Source organism: Hibiscus syriacus, unplaced genomic scaffold (assembly GCF_006381635.1).
Source record: "Hibiscus syriacus cultivar Baekdansim isolate YM2019G1 unplaced genomic scaffold, ASM638163v2 tig00110184_pilon, whole genome shotgun sequence".
Classification (NCBI taxonomy): Eukaryota; Viridiplantae; Streptophyta; class Magnoliopsida; order Malvales; family Malvaceae; genus Hibiscus; species Hibiscus syriacus.
The window spans coordinates 17,402-38,701 of record NW_024062615.1 but is presented as its reverse complement, the minus strand read 5'-3'; the positions used below and the strand labels follow the sequence as shown (position 1 = coordinate 38,701).

The 21,300-nt window shown below is 33.2% G+C and overlaps 2 protein-coding genes and 1 pseudogene across 3 annotated transcripts; all 3 read right to left on the bottom strand.

Moving 5' to 3' along the window:
- Positions 1 to 3,130: 3,130 nt before the first annotated feature.
- Positions 3,131 to 7,890, bottom strand: LOC120217133 (annotated as a pseudogene).
- A 2,352-nt stretch (positions 7,891 to 10,242) lies between these two features.
- Positions 10,243 to 14,413, bottom strand: LOC120217132 (SPX and EXS domain-containing protein 1-like). Of its 2 annotated transcripts, none has more exons than XM_039214342.1 (14): positions 14,283 to 14,413; positions 14,055 to 14,130; positions 13,801 to 13,938; positions 13,656 to 13,694; positions 13,455 to 13,547; positions 13,250 to 13,366; positions 13,004 to 13,099; positions 12,549 to 12,662; positions 12,301 to 12,354; positions 11,968 to 12,015; positions 11,462 to 11,612; positions 11,068 to 11,233; positions 10,805 to 10,874; positions 10,243 to 10,694 (listed from the first exon to the last, which is right to left on the bottom strand). In XM_039214342.1, the coding sequence occupies exons 3-14, from the start codon at positions 13,873 to 13,875 to the stop codon at positions 10,440 to 10,442; spliced, it is 1,278 nt and encodes a 425-aa protein (XP_039070273.1). In that variant the 5' UTR covers positions 13,876 to 13,938; positions 14,055 to 14,130; positions 14,283 to 14,413; the 3' UTR covers positions 10,243 to 10,439. The 2 variants fall into 2 exon arrangements, with proteins under 2 accessions (XP_039070273.1, XP_039070272.1); XM_039214341.1 differs by having other exon boundaries at positions 13,801 to 13,916.
- A 1,422-nt stretch (positions 14,414 to 15,835) lies between these two features.
- On the bottom strand, positions 15,836 to 17,514 carry LOC120217137. Its single transcript, XM_039214349.1, has 4 exons — positions 16,999 to 17,514; positions 16,651 to 16,783; positions 16,208 to 16,556; positions 15,836 to 16,070 (listed from the first exon to the last, which is right to left on the bottom strand). The coding sequence occupies exons 1-4, from the start codon at positions 17,512 to 17,514 to the stop codon at positions 15,836 to 15,838; spliced, it is 1,233 nt and encodes a 410-aa protein (XP_039070280.1).
- Positions 17,515 to 21,300: the final 3,786 nt, after the last annotated feature.

Genomic DNA, 21,300 nt, shown 5'->3' with positions numbered 1-21,300 from the left:
AAAAATTAGAGGGAACGGTTTGTAGAGAGTGGGGGTATTGTGAGTTATCAAAAAAACTGTAAATGGGGGATGGTCAGTTTTTTTAGATATAACCATCACAAATTACAGGGGAGCGGGAGGAGAGACCTTTCATACTTCACGGGGAGAGAACAAAAAAAAAACAGGAGAAAAACAGAGAAAAAGGGGAAGGGAAGACCGCCACTTTTGGTTGATTTTTTTTTGAGGAAATAGAAAAACAGAAATGACATTGTACTGAAATTTACTTCTATTTTGGAGATCAAAGGAAACAGAATTTACTTGTTTCAACAAACCAAGGCAATTCAAAGCCAATTCTTCTAAGGTTCATTTTCTTATCATTACGTACAGTAGCATTTCCTTCGCCAATTTTCAATTTTCAATTTTTTTCTTTTTCGAATAAATCAGTAAATAAATTACATGTTATATTTCTAAAAAGTTCCATAAAAAATTAGGAAATAGGCAAGAGATTTAGTCGGTTTACCTTTTTCGCTTTAATTATCGCTATTGGTTTTGCCGAGATGGATAGTGAGAACTGGTCATGTGGCCTAGCCAGAGTGAGCGTTGGGGTTTAGTGCGGTCGTCGGGTTGTTGTGTACAGTAGTCGGCTTTATTAGGCTAGAGTTGTGTGCGGCCAAACCCTCGTCGGGTTTAGATGGTGTTCTCATCGGAGTCGAGCGTAGGAGAGGGTGAGAGACTCTTTAGGCTGTGAAGGCGGTTGTGAGTGAGGAAGAGTTAAGGGACTATTGGAGGTCGTTTGGTTTGCTCAGTCATCGTTGGTGTCCGGGGTTTTGAGTTTGAAGGTTTGGTTTTGTATGGTGGTCTAGTTTATTTTAGGTTTTGGTCTTACAGTGAGGTTGGTTTTGATCACCGGCTTGCGGTGGCCGGTTGAGGTTGTGAGACCCTTGAAAGCTCTGTTGGGGTCTCGGCGGTAAGTGAAGAAGAAGAAGGGGAGAGCGGCTGAAGGGATAAGGGAAGTGAAATTAGGGTAACTCATCACCTAAAAAATCATATATTAGGATTAGTGAAACGGCAGCGTTTAGTGGGCAAAGGGGAATCCGTGTTTTAGGTATAATAGCTGATTAGACCCTTGTAGCTTCAACCTGTTCTGTTGTGGTCCCTAATTCAAGGTTTTTTTTCTTTTTGGAATGCTAATCTAGTCTCCTAACTTTCAGCGTGTCTCATTTTAGTCCAGTTGCATATTAGGGCCATTTTTGCACTGTTTTTTACATTGGTTGTGTAATTTACAGAACTTTCATTTTGGTCCTTGAATGAATCTTTTGTGCCTTCTTAATTTAGTCTTCATATTTATGAACACTTTTCATGTTAGTCCTGAAATGTTTTTATGTTTTATTTTTGAAATGTAATTTGTAATTTTGGTTGTTTGACAATTTAGTCACTTAGCATGTTTTTTAATTTAATAGTTAATTCCTACTTGCATGCTTAGTTTAATTTTATTTTATTATGGTCCTTCATGGTAATTTTGAATGTGAAGTCGAGTTATTAATAGTATGTTTTATTGTATATATGGTTTTATTCTAATGTATGTTAATGTCGTAAATACATATTTTTTTTTATTTTTTTTAGAAATTTGTTTGAGTGCATGGCATATTTTAATTAGTTTTTGCATGACATTATTTTGCATAATATGCATGATAACCTCATTTGCATAACTTGACATATATCACATAATTGGATTAAGGGTAATACCCTTTTAATTTAAAATTGTTGAAGTGGGCAGTCATAACTGATTTGAGGTCCGCTTTTAATGATTTTAAAATAAAAGTGTATCCCGAAAGTGAAACAAAAAAATTGATTTGTCACCTAAAATTCGGGAACGAGAGAAAAAGAAATGTTCGTTTATTTAAATATATCGAGAAAAGGTTGTTATATCTTTAAGATCTGGTCTCGATATTTGTAAATAATCGAACATTCTTTATCTTTCTAAAATGACTTGGTAATTTTAATTTAATTCGTTTGAGTGTTCTTGAATGTTTTTAATTTTACATTTTTGTTTTATGGGATCAAAATTCAAATTAACTTCGAATTTGTAAAGTTTATTGCAAAAACGTTAATTAATCGACTAGGTACCGATTTAGGGCGTTGTGGGGGTGCTAATCCTTCCCCGCACGTAACCGACTCCCGAACTCGGATTTTGGTAACGCAGACTTTAATTTGTTGTTTTAATTAAAATTAATTTTTATTTAAAATAACAAGCATTTTTGGGTGCCCAATCACACCCTAATCAAAGATTGGTGGCGACTCTTTGAACTGTATTTTTTCGATCATAAAGGAAATCCAAAATTTTTCGAAACGAGAGGTTTTCAAATCACATTTGTTTTTAAATTAAAAATCAATTGAAAGAGGTAAATTAAAAATTAATGGGACTTTTAAATCTCACCTTTTTTCACCATTTTAAGAAAAAAACAGTTTCGACAGTTAACACATGCATGGAATGCTTCATATTGTACATATACATCTATATATGTTTGTAATTCACAAGACTTTTACATTCAAATAGAGCTTTCATTCAGTTGCATTATTGTTTATATTATGCTTTTTTCCCCTTAAAGGTGATTTCTTTTTATTGTTTCCTTACAAATATAAAATTGGTAATATAAATTTCTACTAAAAACATATAATTGGGCTAGTTTCACGATTGTAACTGCCGCTGGCTGCTTTGAATGTTTCAAAATAGCAACCATAGAAAAGCTTGAGAAATATGATATGATTTTTGTATATTTAGCAATTGATCAAAGAGTGTGTTTGAAGCCATTGGCGGAACTACATGGGCTGAGAGAATAGCCCCAAAGCTTGATAAATTATCACTAGACCCTCGAAATTTCTTAAAAATATATTTATAACAAAAAAACTATTTGACCTCTAAAAATGCTTAAAAGATAATTTTAACATTTATAACACTTAAACAACTTTATTTTATGCTTTATAAATAAAGATAAATTTTTGTAATTTATTCAACATTTTAAAACTTGAGAACTTGTAAAAAAACACATTATATATCTAAATTTGATTTATGAGTTTATTTATAAAGTCAAATATAAACATAATTGCTATTAAAATTACTTGCACCAAATTAAAATGTCTTGTGCTATAATTGGCAAAAAAAATACATGCAACAAAGTGTTAGTAAAGCGAATTATAAGTGACGCATGTAGCAACAATGGAGGAGATACAGATGAATAATGAAGGAACTAAGGTAACATTCAAGAGCCTAGACACACCTAAGTAGCCAGACACTGTTATAGTTCCATCTGCAATCACTCGAGCTAGGGTTCCAGCTTCTGTTGAAAGAAGCCCTCCATTGTAAGTTCCATGAGAGAGCCTAGACGACATTACACGGGACAAGAGTGACAAGTTCACACCTGGATTCAGTTCATCAGAGGGAAGCCGAGAATTACATTCAGGAAGCAAAAGATATGGCATTAATGGAAAGTTAAACCACTCAGTTTTGCTATTGCTTTGTTTTGTCCCAAAAATGTACCTTCAAGCACTTCCGCAGATACAAAAGTGACGAGTGCAGAGCCAACATACTGAGGCACAGAGTAAGGGATCCCAATATGGAAGCTTAGGAGTATGCCAACCAAAACCATGATTTCAGAAGCCAGCAGAACTTGCCTGCAATCAAGTTAAATTAACATGTATGTCATCCATTCGTGGTAAACTCGGAGCTTATTGTTTCAGTTTGTCAGCTGCAGTAATTGTGCTCTTGCTCCTGATACTTGAAAGTAACAGAAACAGAAATAATACCTTTGACAATTTTTTATTGTTAAGCTCCAAGTGAGTTCGATGGTAACGATAGTATGCTTATTTTCATATTCGAACTTACCTTTCTTCGAACATGTTGCTGATGTAGGTTCCGACAATTATGTTTACAGGAAGTACTGTTAGGCCAAGACATGCAAGAAAGATGGCCACGCTGTTGGTTGACCATATAAAGTAATACGAAGTGATGACACTTGCTTCAGCAAGCAATATCTCCATTGCATATTTAAGCATAAAATAAACAAATAGTTGCACCTGTGAACAATAGCACAAATTGGGTAAGGACCATGCGAAGTTAGTTCAGAGACTAGAAGTTCACGTAAAGCTAAACTGAAAATGAAGGATCAACCTAATACCTTCACAGATGGTGTGAGTAACCTGTATGCTGATACAATTGAAGTGACAGGCTTGCTACTTTTCTCACAAGAATCTTCGTCGTCGTCGTCATATTCTTTGGTCTCCATTTTGACCCTGTTTGGATTCCATGTTTAAAAGCAGTGGCCGCGTGAAATCGTTCTCTATTGTATAGTTCGCCGCCGAACCTAAAACAGACAGTTTGTTCTTCGAATGAACTGTTGAATGACATTATCCATGGAAGGAATTGTGTATATAAGATAAAATGCAGACTTCATACATAGTAGAAAACGTTGGAGCCTGAACAGCCAGACTCATAAATATCTCGAGCAATGCAGAAAATGACAATACTTTGATATGGTATAAGATGAACTAGAAGAATGAGAAAAAAATGAAAACAACAATTGTTGCAAGATGTATTCATAAGTGTTCAGTTTTGTTGACCAACCAGCATGAGCTTCCTGTGGTCTTATGTTCGCCTTGATCTCTTGAGGGGGCTCTCTAAAATAAATCCACAGCCACAATAAGTAGACAAGCCAGGAAAGAGCCATAACCCAACCAGGCAACGTGTCCTGGTTAAAAGTGAGCTTGTAAATCTTGAAATCAGTTTGGAATAAGCAAGCTAGAGCTGGACCACATGCCATTCCGAGGGCACTTGCACTAACAAAACCTGCATATGCACGCATCCTCAGTTTATGTGGCACACAATCACTGATATAACGCCTGTTTACAGCTCTAGCAGAACCTAACCTGGGAATGTCATTAGCCCAAACTTGTTCATTAATATAGTAATAGTAGTGAAGATGAATCATTCAAAGGAACGAGAGACATAACGCACTTATTGATGCGAACCTCTTTCCAGATAACTTACCCACAAAATAGTCGACCGACCAGAAGAACAACAATTGAGTTAAGATCATATGCCAGGGCATACAAGGTGTTCCCGATGAGAAGCACAATGCTGCTAAACACAAGTGGCCTCAAGTATGATCTGTTCGACCATGCACTATAATAAACTGAAGAGAATACTTGTGCAACAGCCATTGAACCAATTACAACGCCACAAACAGTTGCTGCAGCTCCGAGGCTAAGGGAGTAGTCGTCTGCTGTTGGGACAATAATATATGTGTTAACCATATATAGAAATGTGTTAACCAAATTCAAGAGCAGCGACATGAAATGATATCTCTGCTCCGCAGCATCATCTTCAGATGGACTTGGTAGATCATTTTGCATAATAAATGCATGCTTCCCCAAAAACTCGAGAAAACTTGTTGAATTTGATAACCTGTTTACTGCTGCTTTTATAGAATGGATCACAGGGTCCTGCAAGTTTCACGTTTGATTATAAATTTGACTAAGACAAAAAGCAGAGTATTGGACACTGCCTAAAAAGTGAAAGGATTGAAGAAAAAACCGGATGGGATAAAGCAGGCTGATCATATATCGATACGTAGTTCCCTTGATGGTCTTGCAGGTCCGCGAGATTGCGAGATATGGCTCCAACCACAGCCCCAATACCCTGCATGAATGGTCAACCAGTAGCTGATAAAACTGGTTCATGCTGCTATAATTTATCTGCATGTCATGTATCAAAGGAAAAAAAAAAGAAACTACAACTAAGAAATTTCTGTAAAATAGATTGAAAACATAATAAAAGAGAAGAGAAAATCGATTCTGAAATCGGATGCATTACCACATGCCTAAAACTTGTCGAAGCTGAGAATAAGGATGATCCGCACGGGTTTTGACATAGTAGTTGGTGAATCTATAACCAAAGCGCTTATCAAATTTCTTCAAAATCTTTCTCAAGCCAGTTGCATTCATCTCAACAAAGAAGAGAAGCTTTAAAAGATCATATCCTACTCCTCTATATGCTTCTCGTAACTCGAATATTTTGGATCCATCGGACCGCTGCAAAATTTCATCATGCTGTTCCCTAAGATCAGACAATCTGTTCGCCAGTTCTCCTTGTTGTTCCAGCAGAAACAATACAATCTTTTCAATCTAAAAATTGACCCCCCACCAAGCAAAGAAAGAAAGCAGTAAACAGTCTTGTCTTTGCATTACTTCTTGTTGTAGATGAAATTCATCAAATTTGTTTAAGCTTACTTGACTATCAAGCATTCTTGAGAAGTCCTTGAGAACATAATGGTGATCTTGGTCTCCAACCTCCAGTTGTTGAGCATATCGGTTGACTTTCTTCTTCAATAACTTGTAGTTGATATAATACCTGAAGATATTACAATGTAAATCAACCATCAATCAGAGTGTACATATGTATATACATGCATACCCTTGCCATTCTTGAATCTGTGACTCTTTCAACTTCTTCCCAAAGGCCACCATCTTTCAGTCAAAACTCCAGTTCACTCCTGTGAACAAAAATAACCAAAATACAATACGAATGTAAAACAACGATCTATATCTCTTGGAGCAATGAAACTTAAAAAATCTTAAAACCAGATGATGGAAAGAAACAATTATACAAATTCACACTCAAAGATACTTTCTTTATGTATCGGTGAATTTGGAATCTTAAAACTCCAGAAAAATGCACCGAACGAAGAAAAGAAGGGTGGGGAACCATTGGACCTTTAAACGGAAACCCAGAAACATAAAATGGGTTAAGGATCGTAGAAATACGAAAAAGAAACAATCTTTTATTCGAACTCGTTGGTCATATGAGTTGAGCATACTACAGTAGACATATTAAGCAAAGAATTTCAAGTACTGGGAAAGGAAATTAGTGGGGGGGGGGAAGGAGATAGATTCCTTGGAATAACAAGAAACTAAAGGGAACACCTTTACAAGGTCATTGGATGAGAATCAGAATATAATATTATAACCGAAAGAAAGGGGCAAACTGCGTTTGGGGGAATTGAAACAGAAATTAATGATCAAAATCTAGAAAACAAAGTTTCTTTTATCGAAAAGGAACAATCTAGTCTAGGAGATGAAGAGCTTGAGGAAACCGCGCCAAACTTACAACGTGGTTTGTATTTGGTTCGGAAAAACAAGTTACCATGTTGATAATACTATATGACCCTGACATTTAGATGCACGTGTTTGACGCACCGCAACTACAGGGTTTCAGACATTTTGGACATTTAAACTTAAGTATATAAGTCCTTTAACTATGATTAAATAATATTTTGGTCATTAAACTTTTAACAATTACAAAATAATCATTAAATTTATAGAATTATTAGAAAATGCTCACTTTCATAAGCAAGTTTGATAGTATATGAGATGTCTTAAAATATATTAAAATAGTTAAAGTTCATAAACACATAGCATGTTGTAACATGTAAATGTAAGAGCAGAAGGTCATTATCTGCGACTCTGCACGCCCCATGTGTCATTAACAGCAAGCTTTAATCATAATTAGCAGCCGAAATGAAGTTTTTAAGTCATGCTTAACTATGACAAACAAACAAACCCATTATTTAACACACGTTACACTAATCATATAGCAAACAATAAGTAATCAATCAACATATGCACGTACACAATATGTTGAAAAGTGGGTAAAGAATCAACTTACATACAGTATCTTTGACTGAGCAGAAAGATTGAAGAATGCAGCAGATTGAAAAGTTAATCGAAACTGCAGCAGAAGCAAATATAAAAGATTTACATTGAAGGAATCAAGATGGTAGTGAAATCTCCACTGGTGTAAAGAATATATAGTGCAGAGGACGGGAACTGCAAACACAGCCTCACAAAATAGAAAGAGTGGGACGAAGGAGAAGGCTTTTAGCTACTCATTAGACGAAACACGTGTCGTTGGCTAACTGCATGGCTCCTTAGAATATTGAAAGGTAACCATTAAACCACCTGTCTTGTTTTCTTTTGACTGACATGAATTGGGACTGGAAATCTGTGGAGTATCTTTTACTTTAACATCAACAACTGTTGCGTGCTGGGTTTTGTTTGTCGGAAAGTAAAAAAAAAGTTAAATCCCGAAAGGTAGATATTAGCAGCATATTCCTTGCTACGATGTTTAAAGTATTGCTGTACCGACCTTACCATGTAAAGATGACAGGGACGACCACAAACATATATTTTAATAAACCATATGTGAATACTTTGGTAACTCTAAATAAGTTTATAATACATACGACAGGAATTGGATCTAGGGTTAGATGGGTGAGTAAATTTAACTCTTCCATTATATCTTTAATATAAAATTTAAATTAATAAATTATATATTAATAATTATAAAAAAAATATTCCTACAAAATAATATATACAAATTATTTTTTAAAAATGTATATTAAGTAAATTTTTTTATTTTACAAACAAAATTAAAACACTGCCATCAATATAGTAAATAAATAGGAGTTGTTATCATGTACATATACATTCTCAATTTGCGAGGACAAGATCAGCGTTCATGTCTTTATCTGCTGGATAGTGGGGAATCACATGAAAATCATACCCTTCTATGTGGTTCGTTGCTGTTGAATATTTTATTTTTATTTTTATCCGTTTTCATGCAATATGCAGGGTCACTCTTTTTTCTCTCTTTAATATTCTCTATAAATATATTTTTAAAAGGTTGCAATTTAAATTTTATTTAAAAGTTTAAAATACGATATTTTTAGAGAATAAATAAAATTATGAGAAAAAATATAGATTAATGGTGGGTATTGATTATACTTATTTTATTATTATTTTATTAAAATTATAAATTTATTTAAAAAAAATATTTATAATATAAGGATTCTTTCTCATCAACTAATTAATCTTATAAGTATGTTACAGTTATTAACTAAGACTTAAAATTCATCCCAAACATATTGTAATTTTGATATTATGATGAATTTCTCTTCTTTCGTTTGTAATTTTTCGTTTATAATTTTTAAAATGTATGCATTATATGATCACCTTTATTTACTCATTGTTATTGTAATAATATTTTTTTTTTATAATTTTTGATATTATGATGAATCTTCAAATGGAAGAAACAAACTCAGTTCCCATGTTCACATCTCTATGCTCAAAAGTAAAACTGCAAGTTGAAGGTGTTAAAGACATCAAATAAAACTATAATAGCATCTATCTAATTCAAAGTTGAATATAAATGAAGTATTTACTTACTCCAAAAAATGACCTGTCTGAAAGGGAACCAACCCCAAGCGACCACGTCCAGCCTCTTCTCCACTTTGTTTTATGACTGGACTAGTACTTAATTATATATTAATCTACTTACTTCCAGTGACATGACTAATTCAGCATCTGCTGAAAGATAAAACTATTAATTTATTTGTATGTATGAGTCTTCCTAGTGTCCAACATGAAATTATCTTTTTGTCGGCTTACCAGGCAGGATATTCAGGCCATTAAAAAAAAGAGTAAAAGCCAAAACTCTATGAAAGATGAGATACCCTCCCTACATGGCTGTGATGACAGTGATGAACTTGGGATTAAGCGTTGAGAAAAATTCGATATCAGTCTTCTCAAACATTTCGACAGTTCACCTAAGGGTCATACTACACAGTTTCTTTGTCAATCATTTCGATATCAGTATTTGGATTTTCATCAAAATCATAATTGGTAGCTATAAATTTTAAAGAAAATAATCTCATGGGCCGCTGATTAAGTCAATTATGCTTCTTCATGAAGATCTTACAGGGAAAAAAAGATTGGGTTGGCGAGTCTAATCAAGTTGTTTTCTCATTATTTTTTCCTTGTCGAAACCGTCATTGTTGCGTTTTTTTTAAACTGGAATTGTGTCGTCCACAAGTGAAGAATATGCATGAATATTCGTGTATCCTCTATGTTCATCGTTCAACTATGCATTTAATGATGACAGTTCGAGAGATATCTCGGTTATTCGATACGAATCGTCAAAAACTGAAAGTATATTGCTTTCTTGAGATGTATGGGTTACATTATGATTGTGATTTTCGCAACCGAACATCATCAGATCAAAAACTTAAAAACACCAGCAGAAACGACAGCAATGGAAGCAAGTTTAAATCTAAACTAAACCAGCAGAAACGACAACAATGGAAACAAGTTTAAATCTAAACTAACTTCTAAATCTCCGGTACGAATAGAGTTATGTTTTGTCACATTATACATCTAAGCTGCATTTATAAATCGAATCGATTCACGAAGAACTGTAAGGCACGGAAAACAAATCTATATCATTATCCAATGTCAAAAGGGGCAACCAAAATGTAGCAACTGTTTTAGGATTGAAACAATATGTGAAGTATCAGAGTAAAGAATGAATTCAATTTGATGCTCTACATATGGCCAGAGACTTGTGTGTTCTACAAGCTGTGATTAGTCGAGTCTAATAACTTCTCATCCTCCCTTGGGATGTCAGCCATGGGAATCTGACTGCTAGACTTGGTAATTTTGTTCCACTCGTTTTCTACTCGAAAGAATATCCATTGGAACCTTCTGAGCATCTCTAAGGTTGTAACGGTAAAAACTGTTAAGTAGTTGTGGCGAAGATGAGCAGACAGTTTGTACGTCCATGTGCACCGCAAGACCAAGTTGCTTCCAAGAACCCAAAAATAAACCTACAAAGTGAACGAAGAGGCAATTACGTATGCAAGCTAAGTGTTGATGTGGTGTAAGCATCTTGCGTAAGGAAATAGCATGGATAATTAAGAGAACCTAAGACCCTTACCCATTGTCGCCCATATAACAGATTGGAACAACAATTTGGTTTGTTGAACTTGAAAATCCTAGTGAAGACACTGAGAAAATAAAGGGAAGAGAACATCAATATGCATGCATGATCTAAATCAATCAATAGAGCATTTGTAGCATTTTAGGGTTCGAATAAAGTAAATTGAGTTGAAGCGCATAGTGCAAAGCAAGAAATGCCAGAGTGCTCTCACAAACAAAAGCTATATATGTCACTGTCAGGAAAAGGATATGTCATCATACCTAAGGTCCCAATCACGAGTTACGTCCCAGTAAAAGGAGTAGAGTGAGTTGACAAAACTTGAGAAAAGCCAGAGACGACGATAAACATATGTCCACCTATCAGGTAAGACGTGATATTTAAGGGCTGAAAGAAAAATCACAGGGACTGCGGTCGAATATTTTAAAGCTGAAAACCACATGAAAATAATGTTAAAATAAACACAGCTGTTAAGGAAAATAGATAGAAGAATAATCAGTAGGTAGCTCATATGGGACAAACCAAGTGTGAGCAAGCAAACCAAAGCACTGAAAAGCACAAGGGTGTGCGAACATGATACAGATTACCAGTTTGCAGTTCAATATCCATGGCTGACTTACATGTATATGAATGAGAGAAGGGACTCAAACGCATTACCATTTAAAAGGGTCATCTTTTCTTTTGTGTCCTTGTACTGCCGCAGACATTGCATTAGCCGCCAAATATAAGGAATAACGAGCACTACTGGAATTGCTACCGAGTGACTACCACAAACTGAGTCAGCTTCAAACCATGCAATTGTTGCAACCTACAGACAAGCCAAACCACATTTATTCATCTAAGAAGATCGACTTTGTGTCAATAAAAAAAGCTTTCCCAGTTCAAAGTTATGGTATGAATCGGACAACTCCATATCTAAGCATAAACATATTTAGTACTTCATAAGACAGTATCTGTTCAAAAATAACTCTCAACCATTTAACAGTGAACGCTCACACCTCTAGCATTCACGGTGCTCAAACCCGGGACCTCAAAGAATAACAATAATTCTTCTATCACCGAGGTCACTTGGTTCGTGTCATCCAAGCAATTCAATAGCATTATTCTGAGGCATTACTTACACAATATTAAGCCATCAGTTGAGATAGTTCTAATTGAATTACCTGGGAATGAACCATTCTACAGACTGAACGCTCCAAATCTGAAAATACCTTGACATGGTAAAACATTAGAAACAATTAGGTAATAAATCCGGCTCCACTTATGGAACCAAATTCTAATAACATAACCTCAAATAGGGCCAGCAGGATAAGTAAGGATGAGAAATCAAGAAAACAGTTAATGTGGCATGTGAAATTTGTATCTAAACACCAGGAAACAGAAACATTTTCCACAATAGTAAAGTACGATATAGAAAAGTTTCACGGGATTTTTCTGCTAAATGGTACAATCTAATAATTAACAGAAATGAAATAAGTTGTGTTATAGGCTCATACCTTGGCCATGGATGTTAGAATGTCAGCCAAGAAGAAGTCGGGAAATGAAATGGGCTGTCATGCAAAAATTAAACAAATAAAAGATGTGAATGCTTGTCAATAATAGAGAACCTCCGAGTAAATGCTACTTAAACGGAAAAAAATCAAAGAGAGTTAAGAGAAAATACATCCAAAATGAAGAAAAGATAATCAGAAAATGCAGCTTGCTAACTCAAGTACAAAGGAAATAAAGCACACTGGAGACTTGCCTGAAGTGGGAAAGCTATCCGCCAGAGTGTTCTCAAAAAGAAGTAACGAGAAGGCAAATAAAAAATATCAAAGGGGAATACAAGAACCAAAGCAAAAGCAATATATAGGATTACCTGCAATTTGTATAAAAAAGGTCAGAGCCATCGATAAATATCAAATAACCCATGGTTAGATGATATCCTGGCAAGCCTAGAAAATGCATTCTACGTATGTACAAGAGATGACTAGCAATCACATCTGTATATATATTCATACATATATGCACAAAATCATTATTTGCATATGATAGGTAGTGAGAAATTAACAATCAAATAATTAAGTAGTAAGGCCATAACCAATAACTGCAATGGTTGAAAGTTAAAACTAATACAAAAGGCTAGTGTGTTGCATATATGCAGTTCAAATTGAGAGACACAGAAAGAACATAATGCCGTGAAAAGGGCAGATATTACACTGGTTGTGATGCAGCCAATGCTACTTCTCCATGGGAGTAAAGATAAAGGTATGCTGTCATGCTAGTTGGTACTATAATTGTCGTCCATATGCTACACTGCACATATCAAAATAGAAACAGAAACAGAAATTACAAAAGGAGCACATTTTACTGGTCATATTTGCACCACAATCTAAGAAACAAATTCTCAATTAAGTATACAGAAGGTAAGGATTTCAAACAAACGAATTGCTTTAGAATAGTTACCTTCCATATTTCCCTGTGAGTAAGGTGGTTTTGATCAAGATCAAATATTCTAGCATAATTAACAGTACTCTCTGAGAAGACCCATAAGCACACTCCCCACAACCAAACCATCATTGTCTACAATTGCAAGATCAAGAAGTAAGATTATAGAAACATCTAAATCAAATAACAATCTTTAGTAAAACTCCAAAAATTGTTAACTAACCAAAAGAAGGAGAGGATTATAATATAAGAACGCCTCGTACAAGAACAAGTCTCGCAGGTCTGCATTCATTCTCATGACTGAATCCCATCCAATCTATTTCAATAAAAGGAACTTCTTTAACATAACAATCAAGAATTTACAAGACAAATCCTCACTTACAACAAAGGCATTGCATCTAATTGTATAATACTAAGTACTAACCTTGCAACAAGTGAAGCCCCATGCCAAAAAAAACAAGACCTGAAAAACCAATGCTTTAGAAGTTCATCAAAACTTGATTTCAAAAAACAAGTAAATTAAAATTCTGATTCAATTTTCAAAAAAAAAAGGGGGGGAACAAACAAACCTGAAGTCTCCATAGAAAAAGGGGAGAAGGCATTATCGCTGCTGTGGTGTGCATAATTGAATTAGTAACTTTCATGTCACCCAGCACCAACCGGAAGCAAAATATTTTCTTGAACGCTATTTCCAAGTTCAGCAGCCCCTAAAAAGATATATTAATTTTGGTAGACAAGTTTAAAATTTAAATCAAAGGTTCAACAAATAAAAGAAAATAAATGCAAAAGAAGAAGAAGAAGAAGAAGTTAAATTTTAACTTACCAATGTCAGTAGAAACAGATTTTCCGCCAGGTTTCCTAAGTTGAGGACTTTCAAACATGATGAATTTATTTATCTCCTGGAACGGTAAATTCGAGCTTAACTTTCCCCACCATGAACAATACTATTAAAAAATGACGAATTTACAATTAACACGAAACCAGTGATAGAATTAGAATCAAGCTGAAATGTCAGATCCGGAATGAGAAGAAGGGAAACAGAAAGAGTTACCGGATATCGGGAGTGAAACGGCGTCGTTGGTGAACGGAATTATCAGATCTGTGAAGGAAATTTAAGAGGTGGAAGAAGGATTGCGAGGGGGAGAGAGAAGATGTTCATTTCACTTCAGCACGTCGTCAGTTCCAAATTGCTTGCTTGGCTTTCAAATCATTTATTTTCCTTTCTTTTTTCCAACTATATTATGAATTTTTTAATAATCCAAAAAATTATTCGAAGGCTGGTTGAATACATGAAATTTTAAATCTAATGGGTTAATTGTGGTTTTAGTCCCAATTTTTACCTTAAATTCAATCACTTGTCACATCTTTATAATTACAATTACAATTACAATTACAATTACAATTACAATTACAATTACAATTACAATTACAATTACAATTACAATTACAATTACAATTACAATTACAATTACAATTACAATTACAATTACAATTACAATTACAATTACAATTACAATTACAATTACAATTACAATTACAATTACAATTACAATTACAATTACAATTACAATTACAATTACAATTACAATTACAATTACAATTACAATTACAATTACAATTACAATTACAATTACAATTACAATTACAATTACAATTACAATTACAATTACAATTACAATTACAATTACAATTACAATTACAATTACAATTACAATTACAATTACAATTACAATTACAATTACAATTACAATTACAATTACAATTACAATTACAATTACAATTACAATTACAATTACAATTACAATTACAATTACAATTACAATTACAATTACAATTACAATTACAATTACAATTACAATTACAATTACAATTACAATTACAATTACAATTACAATTACAATTACAATTACAATTACAATTACAATTACAATTACAATTACAATTACAATTACAATTACAATTACAATTACAATTACAATTACAATTACAATTACAATTACAATTACAATTACAATTACAATTACAATTACAATTACAATTACAATTACAATTACAATTACAATTACAATTACAATTACAATTACAATTACAATTACAATTACAATTACAATTACAATTACAATTACAATTACAATTACAATTACAATTACAATTACAATTACAATTACAATTACAATTACAATTACAATTACAATTACAATTACAATTACAATTACAATTACAATTACAATTACAATTACAAGTAATAATATCAAAATCTAATTGATTAACGACTTTCCAAATACACCTTAAATATCAAATTTTAACAAAGTAGAAGGGTTAAAACAAGAATTAGATGTAATTTATTAAATAATGTCATGAGCTAAAGCTCATACCGAGTAAAAGTTTAAAAGAGAAGGAATGTCTTCATTACCTTCACTGAACATATTGAGGGATTTCTCCATGTTATTGATTCATTGTTGGTTAAGCAATGTTCTCCTTTAATTATTTAGCTTCTTTTTTTCCTCCAGTTTTGGTCGTGTTTTCCAAATAAATTGGCTACTACATTTGTTGTTTCTTCATTGGTTTCGATAGGGTAATTCAACAGTGAAAATAAAAACATTTTTAACTTGCAAACAATTCATCAGAAGTAGTTTTATTGTCAACTACAGATCCATCACTTGTAGCAGAACTCGTGACCCTTTTGTAAACCGGTGTGCTGCTATCGGCAAGAGCTTGAAAGTGATCCCCCATGGCTATAAGCAGAACCCGGTCCCGTGCTGTTGTGTCAATGGCTTGGTGAATATCAAGCACGACGGTAATAAAGTACGACCTTTCTTGCGGCTGACACCAGTGACAACTGGCGTGCGCAAATGTTCATTAGTTCAAATATTCATCCACCAAAATAATTAAACAATTTTGATGGACTTTTTATCGTCATAAAATTATAGGAGATCAACTAAGAATTCATCCACCAAAATATTCATTAACCCACACTCGATTTCCCAGGCCAACTCTTGTCGTTCTTCAACAAACTTGCTCCACCTTCCTTCCCTGTCCATTTCTCTAGCATAAGCCCCTCTTTTGTCCCCATATCCCCATTTTGCTGTCTCGCTCTGATCCCCGTTGATCCATGCTTTTGTTACCGTAACCATTTCATTTTCAACCTCTGTGTCTCTTGTTTCATTTAGTTCTTCTCTGAATAGATCAGAAACCAGTTTGTCGGAACCGATATTGTCACAACTCGTTAATGAACTTGTTTCTTTGACATGATTCAACAGTTGCAGCGCCCTTTCTTCATCTTCTTCCAGTTTTTCTACACTCTGGAAATGCTTGTGTTTTATTCCTGCTAACAGTTCAATGGCAATTTAATTAGTTAATTTAATGCTTGTTTAAGGATTATTCTTCCACTGGGACATAAGCACAAGAGACGGACATACTCTGCGTAATGGCATGACTTTGATTGAAAGATGAGAATGAGTCTTCTTCTTCATCATCTTCTTCCTGTCCATAATCCAGCACTGAAAGTGGGCTGTGTTGTTCATTCTCTTCACTTGCATAGTTATACTGTGTCTTCAAAACAGACAAATCCAAACCATTAAACAAATTCAAGTTGTCGACATATACATGCATATAGCCAAAGTCAACTATAAGTTTCACTAAACGACGACATATTAAGTTGTTGCTAACGTAATTAAAGCATATAGGACCCTCTCTTCAGCAGGCGAAGACACACACACGATTTCCTTAACAGATACGAAGCACTGACTGAATAATTATTTGCTTACTTTGTGTCCATTCGCTGCATTGGCCGCTGCTACCTCTGCTTTCGTCTCCATATGATCCTTGGCATCAACTTCATATTCCGAGGAAAAATCACTGTCGCACCAGCTTGAGCCATTGCTTCTACAAGCAGTAGAAGTGGATGGCGTCGTCGTGGAGTGATGATCAGGGGAAGAAGAAGCAAAACCCGACGGTTGGGATTCTTGGTCAACCGAATCACGGAATGATTTCCAACGCAAGATATCTTTAACTCTCACCGTCGTCATTTTGGTTTCACCCTCGACCTGTGAATTCCTTTTAGATAGTTTACGTGAAAGGTTTCTAGGCAGAATCAAAGGAGATTTAATTGCAGTAATGAAATGGATGTTTTTGACAATGTATATCATTGCCCGGAAAGCTGAGATTGTTTTCGAGGCTTTCCTGGGAAATGAATTGAACTCACTTGAATGATAATCATGGAGGAGGAAATCTTTTAGCAAATGCTTTCCTTGTTTAGGACGGACAATGGTTGAAGAAGCCATAGCTGGAATACTGAAGAGTGAAGTAGTGTGAAAGTGAAAGAAGATATAAATATATGAAAGCCAAAGGGGAAGTGAATGAAGAAAGAGAGAGGTATCTTCTTCTTCCATCCAGGAAGGAGATGATGGTGAATAGACAGGCTGGAAAAAGCCATGGATTTGGAGTAAAACAAGATTCAATGAGATTAAAATATAAACAGAAACAGAAAAGACAATGGAGGTGGAAGCCTGGATGTTTCTGACCTGAACCTTACTTAACCGAGGAATATTATTAAGATTTGAGTAAAAAAGAAGCATGTGGTCGATGAGAAGTCAGAGAGTATACGATGGAGGTCTGACTCAGTGATTCGGACTCAATGCAGGTGGATCTTGTCGTTTATGAAGTCCCAAACTCCCAATCCATCTTTATCTTTGGACAAGATGGAGGCGAAGGGGCCAATGAAGAGAAAACAACATTGGAAGCAATTGGGCCATTGATATCTGGTTTGGACCCAAGATCTGGGGCATTGCACCCTTACATCGATTTCACTTTTGAAAGGAAGTTGTCATAGACTCATAGTCCACCATGGATGATTCGTTGTTGGTTGGTTGGTTGGCCAGTGTACTAATAACTTAACTGATTCACTCTCTATGAATTCACTGTGTAGTTACATCTTTAATATACGGTTAAAGAAATGTATTATCAAAAATATTAATATTTTTTTAATATTTTCGGTAAAGCGTTACCTAAAACATTATTTTTTATCAGAAATGTTAATTTCGTCATCTAATTTCCGGTAGAAAAATAACATTTTAGTTATTGTCCAATATTAACATTTTCGGTAGAAAAATTAATGTTTTAGGTGGCGATTTACCGAAAATATTATACATTTTAGGTAGTGCATAATATTAATATTTTCGGTGGAAAAAAATAATATTTTAGATAGTATTTTATCGGAAATATTAAAAAATATTAGCATTTCCGGTAGTGTATTTAATTAGCCGTATATTAAGACTGTCCTACCTTAGACATCTCGATTTCACCGAATTCTTCTATTTGAAATATTTATAATCTTCTATTCAAAAAATATATTTATAATATAATTAATGAATTATTTTAATAAAAAAACATACTCCTACAAGGCTACAATTATTTCACTTATAAAATGTATACTAATGAACAGAACTCAAGAGATTTATTTTGTTAAATTAATTAAAATTATTGAAAATAAGAGTAAAATATATCATAGATCTTCAAACTATAGTCAAATATTTTTCGATCATTGATTTTTCATAAATTATTAAAATAATCTAAAACGATTACTATAATCTTATAAAATAATAATTAATTTTTTTAAATAATTAGTAAATTTATCAAATCATTATAAATAGTTATTAAATTTATTATATTTTTAATAAATAATTATATTATAATTTTTAATACTAATTAAGAGTGAGGTCCGCAAACAATGATTAGTGTGGAATGGACAGATTCGAAATGATAAAAATGATTGACAGCTTTAAATCCTTTTTTCTGTCAACTTTTGAGGGGAAGTCTATTTTAGTCTAATATAAATATATTATCATAAATATTATTATTTGTTTAATATTTTTGATAAAAAATTATAAAAAAATATTATTATTGGACGTTTTATCAGATTTGTTAATATATCCGGTAAAGCGCTATCGAAAATATTTTTTTTTAAATGTTAATATTAGATATTTTACTGGAAATGTTAAAAATATTAATATTTTAGGTGAAAAATAATGTTTTAGATAATTTTTTACCGTAAATGTTAAAAAAATAATAATATTTCAGATAACATCTTTTTAACCGTATATTAAAATTGTCTTAAGACAGAATTTTCACTTTTGAGTAGTTTATTATTTAGTGTCAATAAAGGCAGTTAAATCTTGGTGATCCGTCCATTTAATACTTGTTTTTCTTTTGGGAGGGATATACTTATCCATTTTAATACTTTAAGCATTACATTAATCAATCATTGCAAGTTGATCCAGCAAGTAGTATTTATTTTATAGTTAAACTGTCACATAATAATTAGAAATAATTAAATTAAATAAACAATAATATATAATCCATTTTCCCGTTACTAAACTAAATAAGTTTCCTCTATTAAATTTTTTATACTTTTATTAATGTAATTATGTATTATTGGTTATTTGTTGTACCGGTCGGTTCACTCACTTCGTCACTCCTTCCATTTAGGCCACGTAACACGTGTGCCATTTTCCCACAGATTCCTACTTTATACTTTAAACAGTAACCTCAAACGCCACCTTCGTTTACTCGTAGTTTCACAGCAAACCCTACCTCACCAACCAATGAAAATCGTGCATCCACATCACAGCGGGTGACTCTACCAGTTAGATTTTTAGTATATGTACTTCGTCTCCACACGGGGAATGTCTCAGGAAAGGCGGGTTAATATACGGCTAATATACAGCATTACCGGATACATTAAAATGTATTTAATAAATTCGGTTTAGCGGTACCTATTATGTTGACAACTAATAATGTTTTAGGTAGAAAATATGAAAAACTATTAAAAAATTTGGTAACCGGTAAACTTTGGTTATCGGTAAGTATCTATCCTTTTTATAAAAGTGTCCATACTTTTAACATATCAAGTAAATTTTACCGGTTTTGTCATAATGAATCTGATTTTGTCATATTTTTACCTGTTATATTGTAAATTATCTATCCTTTTTATAAAAGTGTCCATACTTATTTCACTGTGAAAATATATTTATTATTATCTTTAGTTAATATTTTTAAATTTAAAATCTAAATAATTTTATAAAATATCAAAACAATCAAATAAAATTTTGTGTAAATTAAATTATTAAATTAATATTGTAGGTGGAAAACATGAAACACTATTAAATAAATTGAAACATAAATTACATAACTTTAAAAGCAGTTTTAAATCCTAAAAAGTGTCGATACTTTTAAAAAATATATCGATCCAAAACGATATACCAGGTAAAAATATGATAAAACCGGTAACAAAATGATAAAACCGGTAAATTTAAAAGTGTCGATACGTTATATAAGGATCGACACTTTGTGAATTTAAAAGAGAAGCAGTTATAGCGCCTATAATGTGTCGATACTTTAAAAAATATATCGATCCACAACGATATAACAGGTAAAAATATGATAAAACCGGTATCAAAATGATAAAACCGGTAAAATGATACCGGATATATTGAAAGTGTCGATACTTTCGTAAGTACGTGTAATAAATTATCGACACTTTCAAAGAAATAGGTAATTATCCTTTCGAAAGTATCGACACCTGACATAAAAGTATCGACACTTTTATTTTGTATCGATTAAATATAAATAACATATCCGATGAAATATAAAGGCCATAGCTATATATCCTCTGAAAAAAGATAGAACGGACGAGTTTTTGAAATCGAAGAGTAATTGTTGCTGCATTTCAGAAGGCGTTTCTAAAGCGAAGTTTGTTTGTTTGTTGCTGCAGTCGAATCGAAAAGTATGTTGTCGAAACCCTAATTTTTTATTATTACAGTAATCGCGATAGGGTTTTTTATGTGTTGATTGGGGTTTTTGGAGTAAGGAAGCATTTGGGACCGATTGCAGGTAGAAATAGATATTCAAGGAAAAATATAAATGTCGATACTTTTATTAAATATAGGTAGAAAATGATATTATAGGTTGTATAAATGTGCCGACACATTTTGGTGTAGCCATTCAAATTCTTTTGAAGAAAATCGTTTTACCACAAGAGTAGTTATCTATATTTGTATATTGAATAAAGT